The sequence below is a fragment of the Chrysochloris asiatica genome, unplaced genomic scaffold (assembly GCF_000296735.1).
Source record: "Chrysochloris asiatica unplaced genomic scaffold, ChrAsi1.0 scaffold00096, whole genome shotgun sequence".
Lineage (NCBI taxonomy): Eukaryota > Metazoa > Chordata > Mammalia > Afrosoricida > Chrysochloridae > Chrysochloris > Chrysochloris asiatica.
In genome coordinates this window covers 9,304,804-9,323,867 of record NW_006408614.1, presented here as the reverse complement: position 1 = coordinate 9,323,867, position 19,064 = coordinate 9,304,804, and the positions used below count along the sequence as shown (strand labels likewise).

Genomic DNA, 19,064 nt, shown 5'->3' with positions numbered 1-19,064 from the left:
GAGGGTCAGAGAAAAAGAGGAAGACCCCCAATGATATGGATCAGCCAGATGACATCATTGATGGCGAGTGTGGCGGCGGTAGTGAGGTTGGCCCAGAATCTGACATTGTTTCGTTCTGCTTTGCATGTGGTCGCTATGAGTTGATTCCGACTCGATGGTACCTGACAACAACAATGTATATGTATATATCTATATCTAGTCACCCTGAGTCCCAACCAACTTGATGGCACTTAACAACAATAGGGGAAAAGATACAAGCTGTCAAAGATTTCATTTTCCTTGGGTCCCAATCAGTCTTCATGGAAGCAGAGTTCATGAAAGATCCCATAGGACAGGTTTAGTACTGCCCCCTGGGCTTTCCAAGGTTGTCACCTTTGTTGGAACACAGTGCCACCTCTTTCTTCTGGGGAGGGTGTGGGTGGGGGTGCAGAAAGCTTTGCACAGCGTTCTACTCCAGAACAGCAGCTCTGGTCACGTCAAAGCCATCTCTCCAAGGAACCAGACAGACATCCCACAGAAAGACACTGACAATAGCTACAAACTCATCATGTGAAACCAGCCATCAAAAGTGCCTTCGGTAAAACTGAAGCAAGGGAAGGCACATCGCTAGTCTCCATTCCCTATCTTTGTGTTTAATGAGGAAAGGGCTTCAACAATCCTAGACAACTGCTTGGACCCTGGGTTTTAAGGGTGACCTCCAGCGGCTGAAGGCTGCCAGATGGGTTTGGAATTTTGGGAGCCAATCTTCCTTAGCATTATACAGCCCATGGCTTCACAAACAACCTCATCTAGTTCTCACCCATCCGATTTAGCTGACCTGAAGGGAAGGCCAATCTGTTTCCCATAAAATCAGTCATTGAAGACCCTATGGAACAGGGAGCCTGTGAACAGGGTGGAATCACCTCAGAGGTTACCTTGCTTCCAGGGTGTCTGCTATGTTTCTTACAGAGGGCACAGGCGAACAACCAGAACATTGCTGAACCCAAACTCCTTCTTGCTGGCTCCTCAGATGGGACCCCAAACAGACCTGGTTCCAAATGGAGCTTTACCCCTGCAGCCTCACTCAGGCGAACAGACTCAGTGCTGCGGATGCATTCTGGTCAGACGGGTAGAGAGCATAGTCCTCAAAACTCCCTCCTTTTTAGAAAAGATGATCAGAGCATGCCTAGTTTTCCACTATCTCAACTGACCTCAGAGACCTATGTCAGCCACTTAAATCAAGACCCGTCCACCCTGGCTCCAGCTAGTCTTTAGGAATTTGGATCTATTTAGAGAACCTTTTCACACCTCATTCGGAAAACTTTCTTCAACTCAGAGAAAGAGCAAGATCACAGGCATGTGACTTTGCTCAACTGCAAAAAATCATAACAACTACATAGGACTAAGCCCAACGCCCCTCAGGGTTTCCAGGGAGCAGACCCCAGGAAGACCTGCGAGTGCAGAGCTGGACATTGCTACTCTCTGTTGAATCCAGCTCCTTCTGGAATGTTCCTTCCTTTGCCTGTGAGCCAGGGAGGTTTAGCCATGTGACACAGTCATCAGGGCTCAGTGAAACCGCACCTGAAAAACCGCCACTACCCGCGCACGTTTCCTCAGGTGGGATTTGACCGAAACAGCAGAGAGCCCACGTGACAACCTGTGAGGCGTTTACCGTGAGGGGGGCAGTCACTTATTACGGAGGGATCCAGGAAGGACACTTGTCTGGTCCAGTTAAAAGCCTGAGTCCTTACGTCATCAAGCCCCGAGAGTCAAGTCAGCCAACGGGGTGTATTGAAGGTGACGGTTCCATCAGGAAATTCCCATTTTAAGACTCACTGACAAACGAGAAAAATGAGAACACGTCCACACAAAGGAAAGTACGACAGAAAAGTCCAGAAACTCGGAACAGGGAAGGAATCCAAGGAAGTTATTTATTGAACAGAAGCAGAATGCATGACCGAGGGGCTGTTAGCCTGAGGAGACAGTACACAACCGAAGTATGAACATGGCTGTCACACACGCAGAAAAAAATGTTCACTGAGCAGTCCTCCCAAAGGCGGAGCCCGGGCCCGGGGTGAAGAGTTCTCAGAGCTGTGTCCCCAGAACTCTTTTCCAGAACATCTGACCTAAGTCCTCCGCTGCCCGCTGCAGCCCATTTCAGGAAGGCAGGGTCCTCCGTTCCTCAGCTACATGCAGGTCTCTACCTTCGTGACTTTCAGGAGGTGGGGAGGGAACCAAGAAGCCCATTCTCCGGAAGGGAGTCTGAATCCCCAGCGATGTGAACCGCCGTCATCAGCGCTTCATGACATACAAACCAAGCACCTAACACGACGGCCCAGGCCCATCCACGTTGTTGCTAATTACAAAACAGGAAGTCCGCCAACAACGACTCAGCGCCAGGACTAGAGACGTAAAACCCACTTTATAGGATCCGGGCATTTGTCACCTACTCAGAGAGGGGCACGGAGGTGCTCAACCCGCCCAACAAACCGCATTTACACAGGGTGCGTGGCTCTGCACGTCCGCACATGAGCTCGGGAAGACTCAGTTCTCCAGGAAGGCCACGTAGTCCGTCAGTCTGGCCAACTGCTGCTCATTGGGGATGGGCGGGACAGGGGCAGACTCTGCAGGTGGGAGGAGAAACAGGAAGTGAGATACCAGTACCCACTAAGCATGGCCCGGCCCGGTCCCCGGAGGTCTCAGATGGCCCTGATGGGGGAACAATGGGGCCGAGGCGTGGTGTCCTGTTAGGTTGTTGTCCCAGGCCGGAAGAGTGAGTGTGGCTTCGCGGTGGCCGCTGTTGCTGCTGAGTACACCATGTCAGGGCTGGACACACGCTGACTAGTTTCTCACCAGCGGCAGCTGTCCAAACAGGGTCCCTTCCCGCCCACACAGCTTCCACCTGATTTGACCCCCACAGGATCCTTACCAGAGACCACAGAGACCCCTGCCCTCCAGAGCTCACAATCCCTCGGGGTGGTCACCCTGGGCCCCCTGCTGAGTGCAGGGAGCAGCTGCTTCTGGCTGTGACACTTGGGGAGAGGGACAGCACCCCAATGTGAGCTCCAGGGACCAGATGTGCTGCAAACAACCCAACACAATGCTGAGGAGTATGAACAGCAAACACAGAACTACGACTTGGCTCGCAGGATGGGTACAAAGAAAAACTGCAAGCAAGAAGGGCCTTCAAATGACCCGCGGGAAAGCCCGTTACCCTTAGTTCCCGTGATTCACATCGGCTTGAAACTGTCGTAGATGCGCGTTATAAACAGAAAGGAAGAACACAAAATGTTTCCACAACTCCTGTGACGATGCGTACCTGACAGCGGACTGAACCGGTTAAAGGGCGCGTCCAGGACTCCTGCAACTGAACACACAGAATTCAGCCCGATTTACAGAGTGGTCTCTGCACAGGCCCCTGGCCTACGATGTGTCCTGAATTTCTCATAGACAACAGCACGTGGTGTCAGACCTCCACTAGCTGGAGTCCACGGCGGCCGTGTGTACTTTACCAAACTCCGGGGCGGGTGGGTGCTGTGGACCCTGAGCCTGGTCACCAGCAGGGATTGGGACAAGCAGCAGCAGCAGTGAGCCGGCTTGTCAGGGACACAGGACACCTGGCCCCAGGGACCAGATGCAGACAAGGGCAAGAGCACGTGTTTGTGGACCTGAAGGCTGTCCATAGCGTCTACCTGACTCATGTACAAGGGAAAAGGGAAACGGTGGAGAACGTGAGGCAGTCTCGATCCTATGAGGACAGGAACTTGCTGAGTGAGGGAAGGACCCCACTGAAGGGTCACTGGTTCTAATCCCGACCAAAAGACACCTTTCAATCCAAACCCACTGCCGTCCAGCTGACTCAGTGACCCCACAGGACAGACCAGAACTGCTCCAGAGAGATCCTGTGGTAGTCATGTTTTATGGAAGCAGACTGCCACCCCTTTCTCCCGCAGAGCAGCTGGTGGGTTCTGACCACTGACTTTCAGTTAGCAGCCAAGTGCTTAACCGCTGCTCCCCCATGGCCCTTCTGAAGCCCCCTGGGTTCTACTGACACGTTTTCACAGTGAAGGTGAAGGAGGTCCCGTGGGAACTCCTCACTCTCAGGTCACTGTGCGCATCTCCCACGGCTGGATCAGAGAAGCCTGAAGCTGCTCACCGGCACAGGCAGTGTGCCACCTACCTGGCTTTTTGGGCATGACCATTCTTGTGGCGGAGTCAGCGTGCCATCCTTGCTCCAAGATGCCTGCGGACAGACAGCAGACACAGATGACTTCCTAGTGGAAACCGCATACTATCTCCATTCAGCCAGGTCCACACTCCACCATTGACATCCCTTGTGTGGACAGGTCTGGTTTGTTACATACACGGCGTATTTTTACTAAGCAGGTAGGCTGCAGTCAGCACACTCCATCGTAACGGCTTTGAAATATTTCTGAGACATCTGAAAGCTTGAGTGTACTCTGTCTGAGCCGCTACAGCACCACAGCCAGCAGGTCGTGGATTGCTGAACAGAACACGCAGGAGACGGCCACCGCTGGGCCAGCGACATCTCACTACCCTGTGCCCTTTCTAGGCCCTGGGCCCTCAGAGCACACTGTGGTGCCCGGGGAAATCACATGTCAGCAGGAGGACGGAAAAGGATGGTCACTATGACACAGGGTGCTGTCTCTGACAGAGACAGGGGTAGCAGAGTGGGCACCTCCTCAGAAATAACACCTGGAGCGCACACATGTGAGCAGGCTCAAGGGCGAGCCTAGGGAAGACGGCGCAAAGGGATTCTGGGATGAGGCTGCCTTTGCAAGGACGGTGAGAAGATTTCTACATGTGAACAGTGAGTGGAATGAGGGTCTGTGTTCTCTCTCTCTCTCTCTCTCACACACACACACACACACAGGGCAGGGCAGTGAGAGGAATGAGGGTCTGTGTTCTCTCTCTCTCTCTCTCTCTCTCACACACACACACACAGGGCAGGGCAGTGAGTGGAATGAGGGTCTGTGTTCACACACGCACTGAGTACCCACATACACACCTTCAGGGAACACCTCTTCACTTAAGGACGTGATATTGCTGCATCTCCCTGTGACAGCACTTGGTAGGTTGCCCTGAGGTTTGGGGTGAGATCAGATGCCCCGTCTTCCTCTGTCCTCTGCCCTCCCTGTATGTCCATCTCCTGGGCTGATGCCAACACCACCCCCCAACCCCCAACAGCAGGTGATCTTAGAGAAGGCAGGAACTAATGGGGACAGGCCAGGGGACCATGGTGAGCTAGCTGCAGGGAGCGTACGGTGTCTTGATGCACTGAGACATATACACGTTTTTATTTCCACCTAAACAGCAAAGTACTCACTGGCAAAGCTCCTACTCTAATATGCCTTTAAATGGTGCCTCTCTTTGTGTGGTGCTGTAGAATGAAAACTGTACCACTAACCAAAAGGTTAGTGGTTCAAATCCACCACCATCCTCAGAAACCCTATACAGAGCTGCTATGAATTGAAACCAACTCAATGGCACTTCATATCAACAATCCTTGCCAGAAAAGTGCTTCAACGGCAAATCCTGGTCCAAAACCTGTTATCCACAACTCAGAAATCCAAAAGCTCTACAAACCAAATGCTTTTTCCTGGCACTGCTGTGGGTTTATACGTTCCGGGGGCCCCGACTTGGATACGCACAGGCTGTCTTACAGATGTCACTGTGCCCGAGGACAGGGTGGGCCTAAGATTCAAGGGTGGGGGCTGCGTAACGTTTCCATGGCCGCTGAGTCAGTTCCACTTAGGGCCCCAGAGGGCGCGGCGCCAGGCTGTCAGCTTGATGGAAGCAGACTGTCACATCTGTACCCCCGGAGAGCCAGGGGGAGTCTCACTTCCAGCCTTTCAGTTAGCAGCCAAGCACCTCACCACTGCGCCACCAGGGCTCCTTGTCCCCTAACAGTCCAACCTGGGGACGCTGGTGCCTGCCAGACAGGGAAAGCGCAAATCTTTCCTCTAAAGTCAGCAGCACCGCGCCAAAGGAGGCAAATCTGGAAAACTCAGAAAACAAGGCGTCCACCAAATTCCGGCTCCCACAGAACTCCGTCCCATCTCAACAGCACACAGAAGTCTGACTTCCAGACATACCTGGCTCCAAGACTTTAGGGACAGACCAAGACCTCAGACTTCTGCCTGCCACTGCCCTGTGAGGAAAACGTGAAGCCACACTACCTTTCACTGCCTCTTCAACAGGAAGTCCCACAAAGGCAGCAAAGTCGTCAGCGAGGATGGAGGTATACGCCTGGGACACCAGGGCAAAGGCCCGCCGCCTGGTCGCGTCTGTGGAGGAGCAGACAGTAAGTCCGAGAGCAGCCGCCTTCAAAATGCAAACACCACCAGTTCCTGCTGAATTTCCACAGAGCAGCTAGACGCACCCCCTAGACACAGAAGCCTGGGCCTGGATTTTGGGGGACTCCAGTACAACTGGTTCTCCGGACGACACCTAAATCCTCCAGATGACAAGGGAAATCCCACAGATGAAGTAAGTTAGCAAGCGAGACTCAACTCGAAAACCATTTCATTAGAAACAAACTGACGTATGTGAACGTACACTTTTCCTTTCCTGGAGGGACGTAACACAAGCTCATGTAGAGCACACAGCAGAGTGTAAGGTGCAGGCCTCACTAGCCGGGAAACGGAAACGGTTCCCAAGGGTGTGTCCATCGGGCCGCTCACACGTTCACGTTCATGGACACACACGGAAACGATGTGGGAAATCTACATCTCTTCTCCCACCACTCGTCTGTCAGTTCATCATACTGTGGTGGCTTGTGAGTTGCTGTGATTCTGGAAGGTATACCACAGGTATTTTAATACCAGCAGAGTCACCCACGGTGATATTTAAAGTCATTAAGACAACAAGAAAGAAGGAAAAGGTCAAAACAGATGTCAGAAGAGACACTGAAACTTGCTCTCCAGGGTGCAGATGCTAATGCAAATGGAAGAAATGATAAAGTACAAGAGTTGAACAGATCATTTCAAAGGTCAGCTAGAGAAGATAAAGTCAATTATTACAAAGAAATGTGCCAAGATCTGGAGTTAGAAAACCAAAAGGGAAGAACACGCTCAGCATTTCTCAAGCTGAGGGAACTGAAGAAAACATTCAAGGCTTGACTTTCGTTACTGAAGGATTCTCCGGGCAAATGATTGAATGATGCAGAAAGCAGCAAAAGAAGATGGAAGGAATACACAGAGTCACTGTACTGAAAGGAAATGGTTGATGTTCAACCACTTCAAGAGGTAGCATGTGATCAAGAGCCAATGATACTGAAGGAAGAAGTCCAAAGTGCGTTGAAGGAATTGGCAAAGAACACGGCACCAGAAATTGATGGAATAAAAATTGAAATCTTTCAAAAAAGCGAGGCGGCACTGGAGGCACTCACTCATCTCTGCCAAGAAATCTGGAAGACAACTATTTGGCTGACTGACTGGAAGAGTATTTGTGCCCAATCCAAAGAGAGGTGACCCAATGGAATGCGGAAATCATCGGACAATATGTTTGATATCCCATGTGAGTAGTTTTACTAAAGGTAATACAGAAACGGCTGCAAGCATACATTGACAGAGAACTTCCAGAAGTTCTAGCCGGATTCAGAAGAGGATGTGGAACGAAGGATGGATCTTGGCTAAAATCAGAGAATACCAGAAAGAGGTTTACCTGTGCTTTATTGACTATGCAAAGGCTTTCGATTATGTGGCTCTTGACAAGCTATGGACAACATTGCAAAGTATGAGTATTCCGGAACTCTTAATTGTGCTCAGGAGGAATCTGTACATGGACAAAGAGGCAGTTGTTCAAACAGAACATGGCAACACTGAATGGTTTAAAATTAAGAAGGGTGTGTGACAAGGTTGTACTCTTTTACCATACTTATTTTACCTGTATGCTGAGCAAATTATCCAAGAAGCTGGGTTATATGAAAAAAAACGTGGCATCAGGATTGGAAGAAGACTCATTAACAATCTGAGATATGCAGATGATACAACCTTGATCGCTGAAAGTGAAGAGGACTTAAAATACTTATTGATGAAGATCAAAGAGCACAGCCTTCAGTATGCATTGCATTTCAATGTAAAGAAAACAAAAATCCTCACCACTGAACCAATAAACAACATTCTTATCAAAGGAGAAAAGATTGAAGTTGTCAAGGACTTTATTCTTCTTGGATCAACTATCAACACTCACAGAAGCAGCAGTCAAGAAATCAAGGACGTATTGCATTAGGCAAATCTGCTGCACAGGAACTTTTTAAAGTACTGAAGAGCAGAGATGTCAGCTTGAGGACTAAGGTGTGCCTGACCCAAGCCATGGTATTTTCAATAACCTCACATGCATGCAAAAGCTGGACAGTGAATAAGGAAGACCTTAGAAAAATTGATGCCTTTGAGTTATGGTGTTGGAGGAGAATATTGATAGTGCCATGGGCTGCCAAAAGAATCAATAGATCTTTTTTAGAAGAAGTGCAGCCAGAGTGCTCCTTGGAGGCCAGGAATGGCCAAACTTCGTCTCTCATACTTCGGACTTATTATCAGAAGGGACCAGTCTCTTGAGAAGGATATCATGTTTGGTAAGGTGGAGGATCAGAGAAAAAGAGGAAGACCCCCAGCGAGATGGAATGGCAGCATCAATGGGCTCAAGCGTGGTAACAATTATGGGTTTGGCCCAGCATTGGGCAGCGATTCGTTCTGCTGCGCATGGGGCCGCTATGGGTCGTTATGGACTTAGTGGCACCTAACAACAACAACCACAACGTCTCTTTTCAGGAAGGGGGTCTTCCCACCTGGGGCTGCAACGCACTCCCAGGTAGGAAGGACGGGGCCGCCAATCTAGCCCGGCGGCAACACAAAAGCTCTGGGTTTCTTTCCACATCAGCGTGCACAGGAAAGAGTTCACACAGGGCTGGGAGAACGAGTCTGTACTTCACCTCCCACATGGACACGCCTCACTGATGAGCCCCTCCAGTCCTAGCCCCATTGCTGGCCCTCACACAGCTCGGCTCGGCCCCAACCCGTCCTGTTCAGCTGACTCTGGGGACAAGCACAGAGCTGCGCTTGGCACCACTGTAGTCCACTCCTTTTGTCGCCGGGTGGACACAGAGGCCAGGGTCACCCTTACTTCCTGTATCAACAGGGCGAGGGCAGGCGAGGGACTAGCAGGGAGACACTCAGACACAAGAGGTCACCGTGGGGATTTCGGGAGGCTGGCAGCAGGTGTAGGGGTGAGGGCAAGTTCCTCTGGTGGAACATGACCTCCCCGCCACAGCTTCCATTCTTTCAGGCCAGTGCCCAGGAGCGTGTGAGTTTCCACAGCCTAAACTGATGCCCTGTGAAATGCACACACCCAGGACAGGTCCACAGGGCCCAAGCACAGCGCGTGTCCTGGAATAGAGCGTTCCAATTGCAGCATCCAAGACGTCCGTTTACTATTAGCAACAAAGCAACCTAGGCCAACAAGAGCAACTGAGTCAGCAAGGCCCCTAACTGCGGAACCCTCTCAACAGCCTGAGGTAAAGGAGCAGGTCTACACCCAAACTGCTCCTCCGTTACCCACGTGAAGGACCCCATCCACCAGGCAGTCCCAGCTACCTCTTGCACCCCGCTGGCGTCCTCCCACCGCAGTGCTTGGGGACTGGGTCTGCCCAAGGATGCGCACACCCTAGCAGCTCTACCTCTCAGGGCGTCCATGATGGGCTGCACCGCCTCCGACCACTGGTGAGCACCGATGGCCATGTAGATCCCAGGGAAGTCTCGCTGCCAGATCCTCTGTCCCACGGACCAGATCGCCCCCAGTTCAGAATGTGCCTGCAACACACGGTCCTGCCTTCAGGGCTCTCGCTGCCGACTTACCAGTGCGGCAACTTAAGACATTATAGCAGACACAACAGAACTAGCTCACTACCAAAGAGGCTTGTCAATACTGTGCAGACAGACACATACGTTCACTGGCCTGTGATACGAGTTTCTATCATAACAGCAAATGAAAGCCTGAGAAAACAGCCCCGATCATTTCAGACATAAAGCCTGGGAATTCATTTCCTTAAACAGTTTAGAGTATTTCCTTTATAGATTATACACACACACATACACACAAATACAGACAAAACACAAAAGTGAAATACAAGTAAAACATCGCTCTGTATGAGGAAGCTTCAAAAGCCGAGAGAAAAATGGAATGAAAAAACAGAATTTTCAACGAACTTCTGAAGTGCCCTCCCTCCACCCTCCGCCACACTTGCAGACTGCATTTATGAGAAAAGTAGAGTGACAAAGTGGCTAACACAGACCCTAAGTGGAAGACAGGGTCTTCTGTGGCTCCTGGTGTCAAAGGCTACCAGGCTCAGTGTCTCCAGCGCATTCTCTGTTTACAGCTGCGCCGTGCAGGGGCAGCGGACCGAGGGGCTGCAGATGGACAAGCCACACTGCAGACAAGCACTGGGCAGGGGCAGTGGACCAAAGGGCTGCGGAGGGACAAGCTGCGCCACGGACAAGCACTGATCTCATCGGCTTCAGAGCAGCAACGACACAATAACAAGCCAGCTACAGTGTGAGTCTTACGGGCGCTGGCCACAGAAAACCAATCACATGAAACGAGAAATCTGCCACGTTCCGTGTTGGAAGACACCTTTATGAGGTGATTTAATCTGACCTCCCAAGCAAACGAAGAACCCTAAAATACAGGCTATCAAAATGACGTTAATGCCAGTAAGGCACATGATCGTATCTTAGAAAATGGTGGTAATATACTGGCTTCAAATTAAGTTCCATTTTGGAAAAGTACACCAATACATCTATCCCATGTCAACTGGCTCACATGTGGAATTTACTGGGGGTGGGGTGGGGGATGGGAGTCACTCAGCTGAGAAGTGTCTCAGGAATTCTGGCCAGCTGGACATAAGCAGAGATTCCCGCACCATCTAAGAGAAGGGCCCATTTGTGGTTACAAGAATTTGAAGATCTAGTATTGAACTTGAGTACTAAATATTTAATGACGACTTCTGTGAATGTCATTACTATAGTAAAGTAGTAATTATATTGAAAGGATACTTACAGATTTGATAGCAGGTGGTATTCTTTTCCAAAGATATCTTGCATTATTCCTAAATGTGACCACCCCAAGAGAAAACAAAGATCAACAACAAAAATAAGCATCTCCATTATTGTTGACATTTTCAAAACTCCAATACAAATACGCAGACGCAGACTCTGACATGAGTCCTGGTTGTGCTGCAGGATACGCACTCAGCTGTTAACCGCAGGGTCCCCAGTTCAAACCCACCGCTGCTCCTTGGGAGAAAGATGGAGCTTTCTACTCCTGTAAACATTGATAGCCTTGGAAATCCTATACAGGGTCACTATGAGTCAGAACTGACTCGATGGTACACAACCAAAACAACAACATAACCTAAGATGGAGTCCTGGTGTGGTGCTGTAGGATAAGCACTGGGCTGCTAACTGTAAGGTCTGCAGTTCAAACCCACCAGCCACTCCTGGGAAATCCTATGCAGGGTGGCTCTGAGTCAGAATTGACTTGACAGTACTTAACAACAATACTCTAAAATATTCTACACAACAGAATGCATTGTTCTATGAATGTGTTCAGGGGACACAGAAGTGGTTTTCCAGATAAAAATACATGGAATATTTCTACCAAAAAGTCACATTCTGTCACACTGTGACTTTATTAAGATCTAGGTCCTATGTTATGGCAGCAGTACATTAAACACACAAAGACTGAAACAGAACCAGTGTGCAGTAAATGTATTCCACTGTGAATGTGAACCCGTCTGCACTAGCGAGGCCCCAACACTCCCCAGCAAGCTGTATGGCACGTAGTGCATTTCTCCCCATTCAGGTATGTGCACTGCCCTGGTATCTCATGTTTACGAAGGTATGGAACTGAAAGAGATTTGGACGACTGAAACAAAATGTGATCGTAGTTATCAGTGGGTTGTACAACTATTGGGGACACCTCTGCTTTGCACAGCTGCGCTTGCTGAGTTTTCTCCAGTGACCATAAAGAAGGAAGAAAAACACACAAGAAATCTCATACACTTTCTTCGTAATAAAGTTGTCTTTAGATGTCTCAAAAAATTCTCCCTCTAAGCATCTCTTGGACTACCAATTAAATGGAAATCCACAGAGGCCAGGCTGTTGTCGGTTCCAATCCACAGACTCTGTCTAGGATTTCCGAGGAGCAGCTAGTGAGCTTGAACCGTCAACCCTGTGGTTCAAACTGACTTTGCAGTCCAGCGCATTAACCCACAGCACCCACCTGGACTCCACAGAGGCCAGTAAGTTAGAAAAAAAAGTCAACAGACATTAAGGAGTTGACAACGTAGCTTCTCAGACCCACTTGAAATATTTTAGAAGGTATGTGTAAAACAAGGAGTCTGAATGGGGCAGCAGGCTAACTGGGCTGTTCAGGACACGATTGGTGGTTCGAAGCCACCAGCTGTTCCGTGGAGAAAGCCTGCGAGCTCTGGAAGCGCCAGGGGACATTTCCAGTGTGTCCTTCAAGGCCGCCATGAGCTGGAAGGGGCTGCATGGCAGTGTGCTTGGGGGCAGAGGCAAAACCAAATAATTCAAGGAGCCCTGGTAGCATAGTGGTTACGAGTTGGGCTGCTAATCTCATGGTCGGCAGTTTGAAACTACCAGCCATTTCTCAGGAGAAAGATGAGGCTTTCTGCTTTACAGCCTCAGAAACCCTGTGCAGGGTCGCTATGAGTCGGAACCTACTGCAGGGCACGTAACTGCCACCAATCCTAATTCCCGCAGGTGTGCTCGGTGCAGGAGACGTTACAAGGCCGGGCTCTGAGCGCTATTTTGACAAAAGGGCGCAGCTGTGTCCCTGGGGACTCCGTCCCCTGTAGGGAGAAGGTACGTACATGTCATTGTGGAGCAGGTACAAAGCCAGGAGCTGACCGTACACCGGGGCTGTAGCAATTCCTCCAGGAGCCTAGAAACCCAGAAATGACAAAGAAAAAGCACAGTCATTTATATGTTATCTTTTTATTAAAAACAACAACAACAACAGTGCAATGAGCCCCCAGGGTAGGAACAGCTGTGTTACGGACAACTCATACTTCAGGACAGACTGCCATAAAGCCTGCTGTGTTGTGTTGCCTACTGTGGATCACAATAACGGGCGAACCCACGCACGGCTTTGGGATGCGCAGGACAACACTACAGGCTCCGGCGGCTTCTCAGCTCGAGGAAGAAGACCGTCCGCCCCCAATGCCGCTAACACTGCGCTGAACGTGCAACATCATAAGTGGCTTGCTTTTCCTCTTATCAACATCAAAGAAAAGGAAAGCAATTACAATGAAAATAAGCGGTAATAATAAAGTGAGGAGACTGGACCATGATGGGCACAATGCTAACAGATCACGTGAGACTCCTGGAGCACGTGACAGGCTCTGCAGGAAGTAGGACAGGTGTGTAATGACGGACAGGAAGCATGCCTCTGGGCCTGACTTCAGAGCAAGGGAAGGCTCCAAGCTGTGTCAGTGATGTAGCAAGTGCAGGTGACTGTACTCAGGGAACCAATGCTGAGCTGGGTGTGGGCTCATGGTTTCAAAGTGACGGCACATATGCAGTGCTAAGGGTTAACTGTGAGGAGGCATGTGCACAGGGTTAAAGGTTCAGAGTTAGGGCACCTGTGCAAAGCGTTACGGAGTTCAAAGGGATGGCGCCGGTGCACAGTATTGAAGGGCGAGGTGAAACTGCAGCAGGGCCAATGTCAGTGCGACAAAGTCACTAAGGAGGGAGGTGATTTGCCAGACCAAGTGTTTAATAGTGGGAAAAATGCCCGAAAGGACCTGTGTTTCAAAGTAAGGAAAAAGCGCACCAGGACACAGGCACTGAAGGAGGGGCAGGCTAAGGTTACTGCTTGGAGGTAGCACATCCAGGATTTCAAGCTCAGGCCTCTGCTTGTGTGCTGTGCTGTTATCTAAGTCGGAGGGCACTTCGTCATATGACTACGGCATGTCTTCCTTTGTCACAACTGCCATCTTGTTCTGCTGCTGAACAGCTGCTTGGCCAAGACAATGCCTTTCAAGATCCCCTGAGCTTAACAACACACCGGGACAGCCAGGCCTTTAGATGACTTTCCCCGTATAGAGGTCCTACTTCCCCATATCACTACTTCAGTCAGAAGGCCCCGAGTCATCACCTCCTTCCGGCCTCTATTTACGCGGGCCCTTCTCACAGCACATGGGGCACATGTGTGGGAGTTGTGGAGGGCTGACAACATCAACGACACTGTCAATTCTTAGGATGAAGAGAAGCAGTCAAATATGAATGGAATGTGGAACATCTCATGCCCTGATTTGCACATGCTTTTCAGGGGTCTACCCCTGACATCATCTGTGATATGTTGGTGGTATAACCTTGCTTGCTGAATGGGGACTTGAAACACCGATGAAGCTCAATGAACAGAGTCAGTGTGTTGCACCTCAATGTAAAGAAAACAAAAAATTCTCACCACGGGACCAATAAATAACATCAAGATAAATGGAGAAAAGATTGATGTTGTCAAAGACTTCATTTTGCTTGAATCCACAATCAACACACATGGAAGCAGGTGTCATGAAATCAAATGTCATATTGTGCATTACACAAATCTGCTGCACAAGACCTCTTTAAAGTGTTCAAGAGCAAAGATGTCAGTTTGAGGCTAAAGGTGCACCTAACCCAAGCCATGGTATTTTCAGCCACCTCACATATGTATGTGAAAGCTGGACAATGAATAAGGAAGACTATAGAATAATTAATGCATCTGAATTATAGTGAAGAAGAGGAATGTTAAAAATACCTGGACTGCCAAAAGAACAAACAGGTCTATTGCTGGAAGAAGTTCAACCAGAACGCACCTTAGAAGCGAGGATGGTGAGACTTCATCTCTCATGGTCTCAGTCCCTGGAAAAGGACATCATGCTTGGTACAGTGGAGGGTCAGCAAAAGAGGAAGCCCCTAATGAGATGACTGACACCGTGGCAGCAGCATCGGGCTTACACATAACAACTGCTGAGGATAGTACAGGAACGGACAGTGTTTCGTTGTGTTGTACACATGGTTGCTATGAGCTGGAACAGACTCGACGTCACCTAACAACAGCTGATATCTCAGCGAAGATGGACAAATTGTGGCTGATGCTGGCGTTCACCTGCAGTTAGACGTCAGTGGGAGAGGTATGGGAGACATACTCAATGCCCACGCCAGAGCACGGACCAGAGAAGACCTAGGCCGGCAGCAGCAGATGAGAGCATTTTAGGACCAAGGCTGGGACTGAACAGTTCCAGAACTGAAAAAGCTTTTACGGAAAGAGTAAGCTGAAGCCTTTTGCCTCGCTGAAGCAGGGGTGGCCAAGTTAGAGGGGCAGGGTCCTAATACACTGACCAAGGGCTTGGCTGCTACCACAAGGCTATGTAGGATGAGAGAAAGCTCGATACAAACCTCCCGTGATGACGCCAGGAGGAAATCCCATACTTTCCAACAGCACGCCCGTCATCCTCAGGGCTGCTCATCACTGCTGGTTACCAGAGCTTGGCCGAACACACAGAATACCAGAAAGATCTTTACTTGTGCTTTCCTGACTAAGCCAAGACATTCGACTGTGTGGATCCCGACAAGTTATGGTCAACACTGAGAAGAATGGGAGGCCAGACTCGGCTCACCACGAACCTGTCCTAGACCAAGAGACAGCTATTCAAAGGGAACAAGGGGATGCTGACAGGCTTAAACCCAGGAAAGGTGCTCATAAAGGGTGTAGCCTTTCACCAGACTCATTCAACCTGTGGCTCTGTAGGCTAAGCACTGCACTGCTAACCACAAGATGAGCGGTTCAAGTCTACCAGCTGCTCTAAAGGAAAAAGATGATGCTTTCTGTTCCCACCAAGATTTACATCTTTGGGAACGCTATGCACTGTCACTATGAATTGGAATCAACATGATGACACTTAACAACCTTCAACCTGTATGCTGAGCACACAATCTGAGAAGCTGGGCTATATGAAAAACATGGCATCAAGATTGGAAGGAGACGCGACTCGTTAGCAACCTGCGATACATAGATGACTTTGTGAGGGTGAGGAACTCTAACAGCATGTAATGATGAAGATAAAAGCCCCCATCCTCAGTGTGGACCTCAACAAACAGACAGCAAAAATCCCCACAACTGGACCGACAAACTTCTTCATGACAAATGGAGAACATGTTCACGTTACTTGCCTCCACAATGAACTCCCATGAAATCAGCAGTCAAGAAATCAAATGAGGTAGTGTGCACTGAGCAAATCTGCTGCAAATGACCTTTTAAAAGCGCTAAGTAGCAAAGATGTTTCTTTGAGGACTCTGGTGTGCCTGACCCTAGCCATGGTATTTTCAATCACCTGGCACTGTGAGCTAACGTGCCAGACCGCGAAGTTGTTTGAACTGCAAGGTCGGCGGTTCAAGCTCATCAACTGCTCCTTGGAAACCCTCTATACAGGGATTGCTATGTGTCGGAATTGACTCGACAGCACTTAACAACATATGTATGGAACACAGGACAATGAATAAGAATCCTGAAAAATAAATGGTGCCTTGAAATTTTGGTGTTGGTGAAGAATACTGAATATACCATCGCCTGTCAGAAGAACAATTACATCATGATGGAAGCAGTAGTCAGAATGCTCCTTGGAGGCAAAGATGCTGAAACATGGGCTCACAAACTTTGGACACGCTGTCAAGCGGGACCAGTCCTTGGAGAAGGCCGTCATGCTCGGTAGAGCAGAGGTTCAGCAAGAAGCAGGGAGACCCTTAACCAGATGGGCTGACACAGGGACTACAAGAAGGAGCTCAAACACAGCAATGAGTGTGAGAGGGCTTCAGGGCCGGGCGGCACTTCCTGGTGTGCATATGGTTGTTGTGAAGTGGCTTATTCTGTTTAATATGCTTTAGTGTATTTGAAAGTGTTTCTTTTTAAGTGATTTATATGTACTGTTGTTCTTATGAAGTGTCGTTGAGTTGGTTCCGACCAATAGCGACCCTGTATAGGGTTTCCGGGGAGCAGCTGGTGAACTTGAACTGCAGACCTTGCAGTTCAATGGCTTTACAATCTGGCGCATTAACCCGCAGCACCGCCCCAGGCCTCCTTTCATATGTATGGTGGTGGTGATGTGATGCGGAGCCGGTTCTGACCCATAGCGACCCTGCACAGGGTTTCCGACGCTGCAAATCTTTACGGGAGCAGAAAGCCTCATCTTGCTCCTGCAGAACACTGGTAGAAAGCTGGTCAAACTGCCAACCTTGAGTATAGAAAAATTAAACACATACTCTAGACAAAGGCAGACATTTCACCAACTGAAATAGAAAAAAGCACTGCATGTACCTGTTGTAACTTACCCACAAATGTCACATAAAGACAGATGGAATGAATCTGGTTTCTAACCCAGGGGTTGCTTGTTTTATTCATCTAATGTATATTTTGTAGCCCTAGGATAAGCACTGGACTGCTGATCATCAGCCACTCCTCGGAAACCTTATGCAGGGTCACTGTGAGTCAGACCCGACTCCCTGGCATACCAACAACAAAACAACTAGGTACCGTTAACTCTTAGTAAAGACAAAATGGTAATGTTACTTCATAATAATATGATGGGATAACTGGGGCTTTCTGAATTAGGAAAAGTTCCCCCCCTTGGTGTGTGTGTGTGTGTGTGTGTGCCCCTGCACAAATGTCTTTCATAATAAAACCCAGACATCTTCTCCTCCTGGGCAATGGGAAAGCAAGCAGTAGGACTAGTTAATAAAACTAAAAACCCGACTGGGGCTGTTAGGCGCAAAGGTGCACGGGAGAGTTTGCTCTGATGTGTGTACTGCCTTACAAGACAACGAATTTAACGACAATAACAAAGCTGTCTTTGAAAACGCTGAATGAGCCAGACTGCAAAGCCGATTAAACTGCAAGGCTGGCGGTTCAAGCCCACCAGCTGTCTTTCGGAAACAGGGTCGCTATGGGTCGGAACTGACTCGACGGCACTTACCAACAACAAATGCTTCGAAACGAAGACAACACCATTAGAACGATTCCCTGTGTATAACGATCATTAATTACCCTCACAGAGGCCGAGCAAAAACCGTTAACAAAATACTGGTCACAGAAGCCAGGTCAAGGTTTCACCTTGTTGTTGTTGTTAAGTGCCGTGGAGTCGGTTCCGACCCATAGCGACCCTGTACAGGGTTTCCGAGGCTGTAAATCTTTACGGGAGCAGAAAGCCTCATCTTTCTCCCGCGGAGCAGCTGATAGTTTCGAACTGCTGACCTTGCGGTTTGCAACCCGATTCATAACCACTACGCTACCAGAGCTCCTTAAGGTTTCACCTGGGCGCACAAAAGTTGAAAATTCGCTGTGGTCAGGAAAGAGGGTCCCAACTGCACCGAAGCAAATACAGGCGTTCAGACATCGTCGTTGTAGACACGCGTCAGCATCGGAAACAAGCCCACCCCGAGGTAAACGGACACTATGGCCAGACGACAGCGGCCGGAGCCAGGCGTCCAGCCCGATACCCGCGGAGGCCGCCCCGGCCCCGCCAGCCCCAGGAGCCGTGGTCCAGGCACCCCGGACCGGCCGACCACACCAACCCGAATCGCTACCTCGAGCTCCTGGTTCTCGCACTGATCCAACAACTTTTTGAAATTGAAGGCGCTTTCCGCCATCACCGCCACTGGCATCTTCCCCGTCGGTCACACCGCCTCACCTTCCCGAAAGCAGACCCAGGACTGTCCCTAAGGTAGTCGCATGGGCGATGACGCAAGAGCCTTAGGTATTGAACGAACGTTACAACGCACGCGCGCCGGTCTTGGGGCGCGTAGTTAAACGTTGATGCGTCTGGGCGGAGTCGTAACCGCTCTGGCCGGCCTCTCTGATGCTCTGGAGGACTCGCCCTGGACTAGCCGGAAGTCGTCGTAGGGAATCAGGGTCGATTTCAGAAGGGGAAGAGTTTTGTAGCTGCTTGCAGACGCCTTGTGAAGACAACCCATACATTCAAAATACTGACAATAAACACGCAATAAGAG

The 19,064-nt window shown here is 49.6% G+C and overlaps 1 protein-coding gene across 1 annotated transcript; it reads right to left on the bottom strand.

Moving 5' to 3' along the window:
• Positions 1-2,523: 2,523 nt before the first annotated feature.
• Positions 2,524-18,719, bottom strand: LOC102817525 (COP9 signalosome complex subunit 8-like). The gene is made up of 8 exons (XM_006866777.1): positions 18,642-18,719; positions 12,893-12,963; positions 11,056-11,104; positions 9,677-9,809; positions 6,180-6,287; positions 4,160-4,222; positions 3,299-3,346; positions 2,524-2,603 (listed from the first exon to the last, which is right to left on the bottom strand). The coding sequence occupies exons 1-8, from the start codon at positions 18,717-18,719 to the stop codon at positions 2,524-2,526; spliced, it is 630 nt and encodes a 209-aa protein (XP_006866839.1).
• Between the last annotated feature and the right edge of the window lie 345 nt (positions 18,720-19,064).

Coding starts and splice junctions, on each gene's coding strand:
- LOC102817525 (XM_006866777.1), bottom strand. CDS start 18,719: ATGCCAGTGGCGGTGATGGCGGAAAGCGCCTTCAATTTCAAAAAGTTG. Junction 11,105..12,892: donor TACCTGCTCCACAATGACAT/GTACGTACCTTC, acceptor GGTCACATTTAG/GAATAATGCAAGATATCTTT. Junction 9,810..11,055: donor TACCACCTGCTATCAAATCT/GTAAGTATCCTT, acceptor CGTGTGTTGCAG/GCACATTCTGAACTGGGGGC.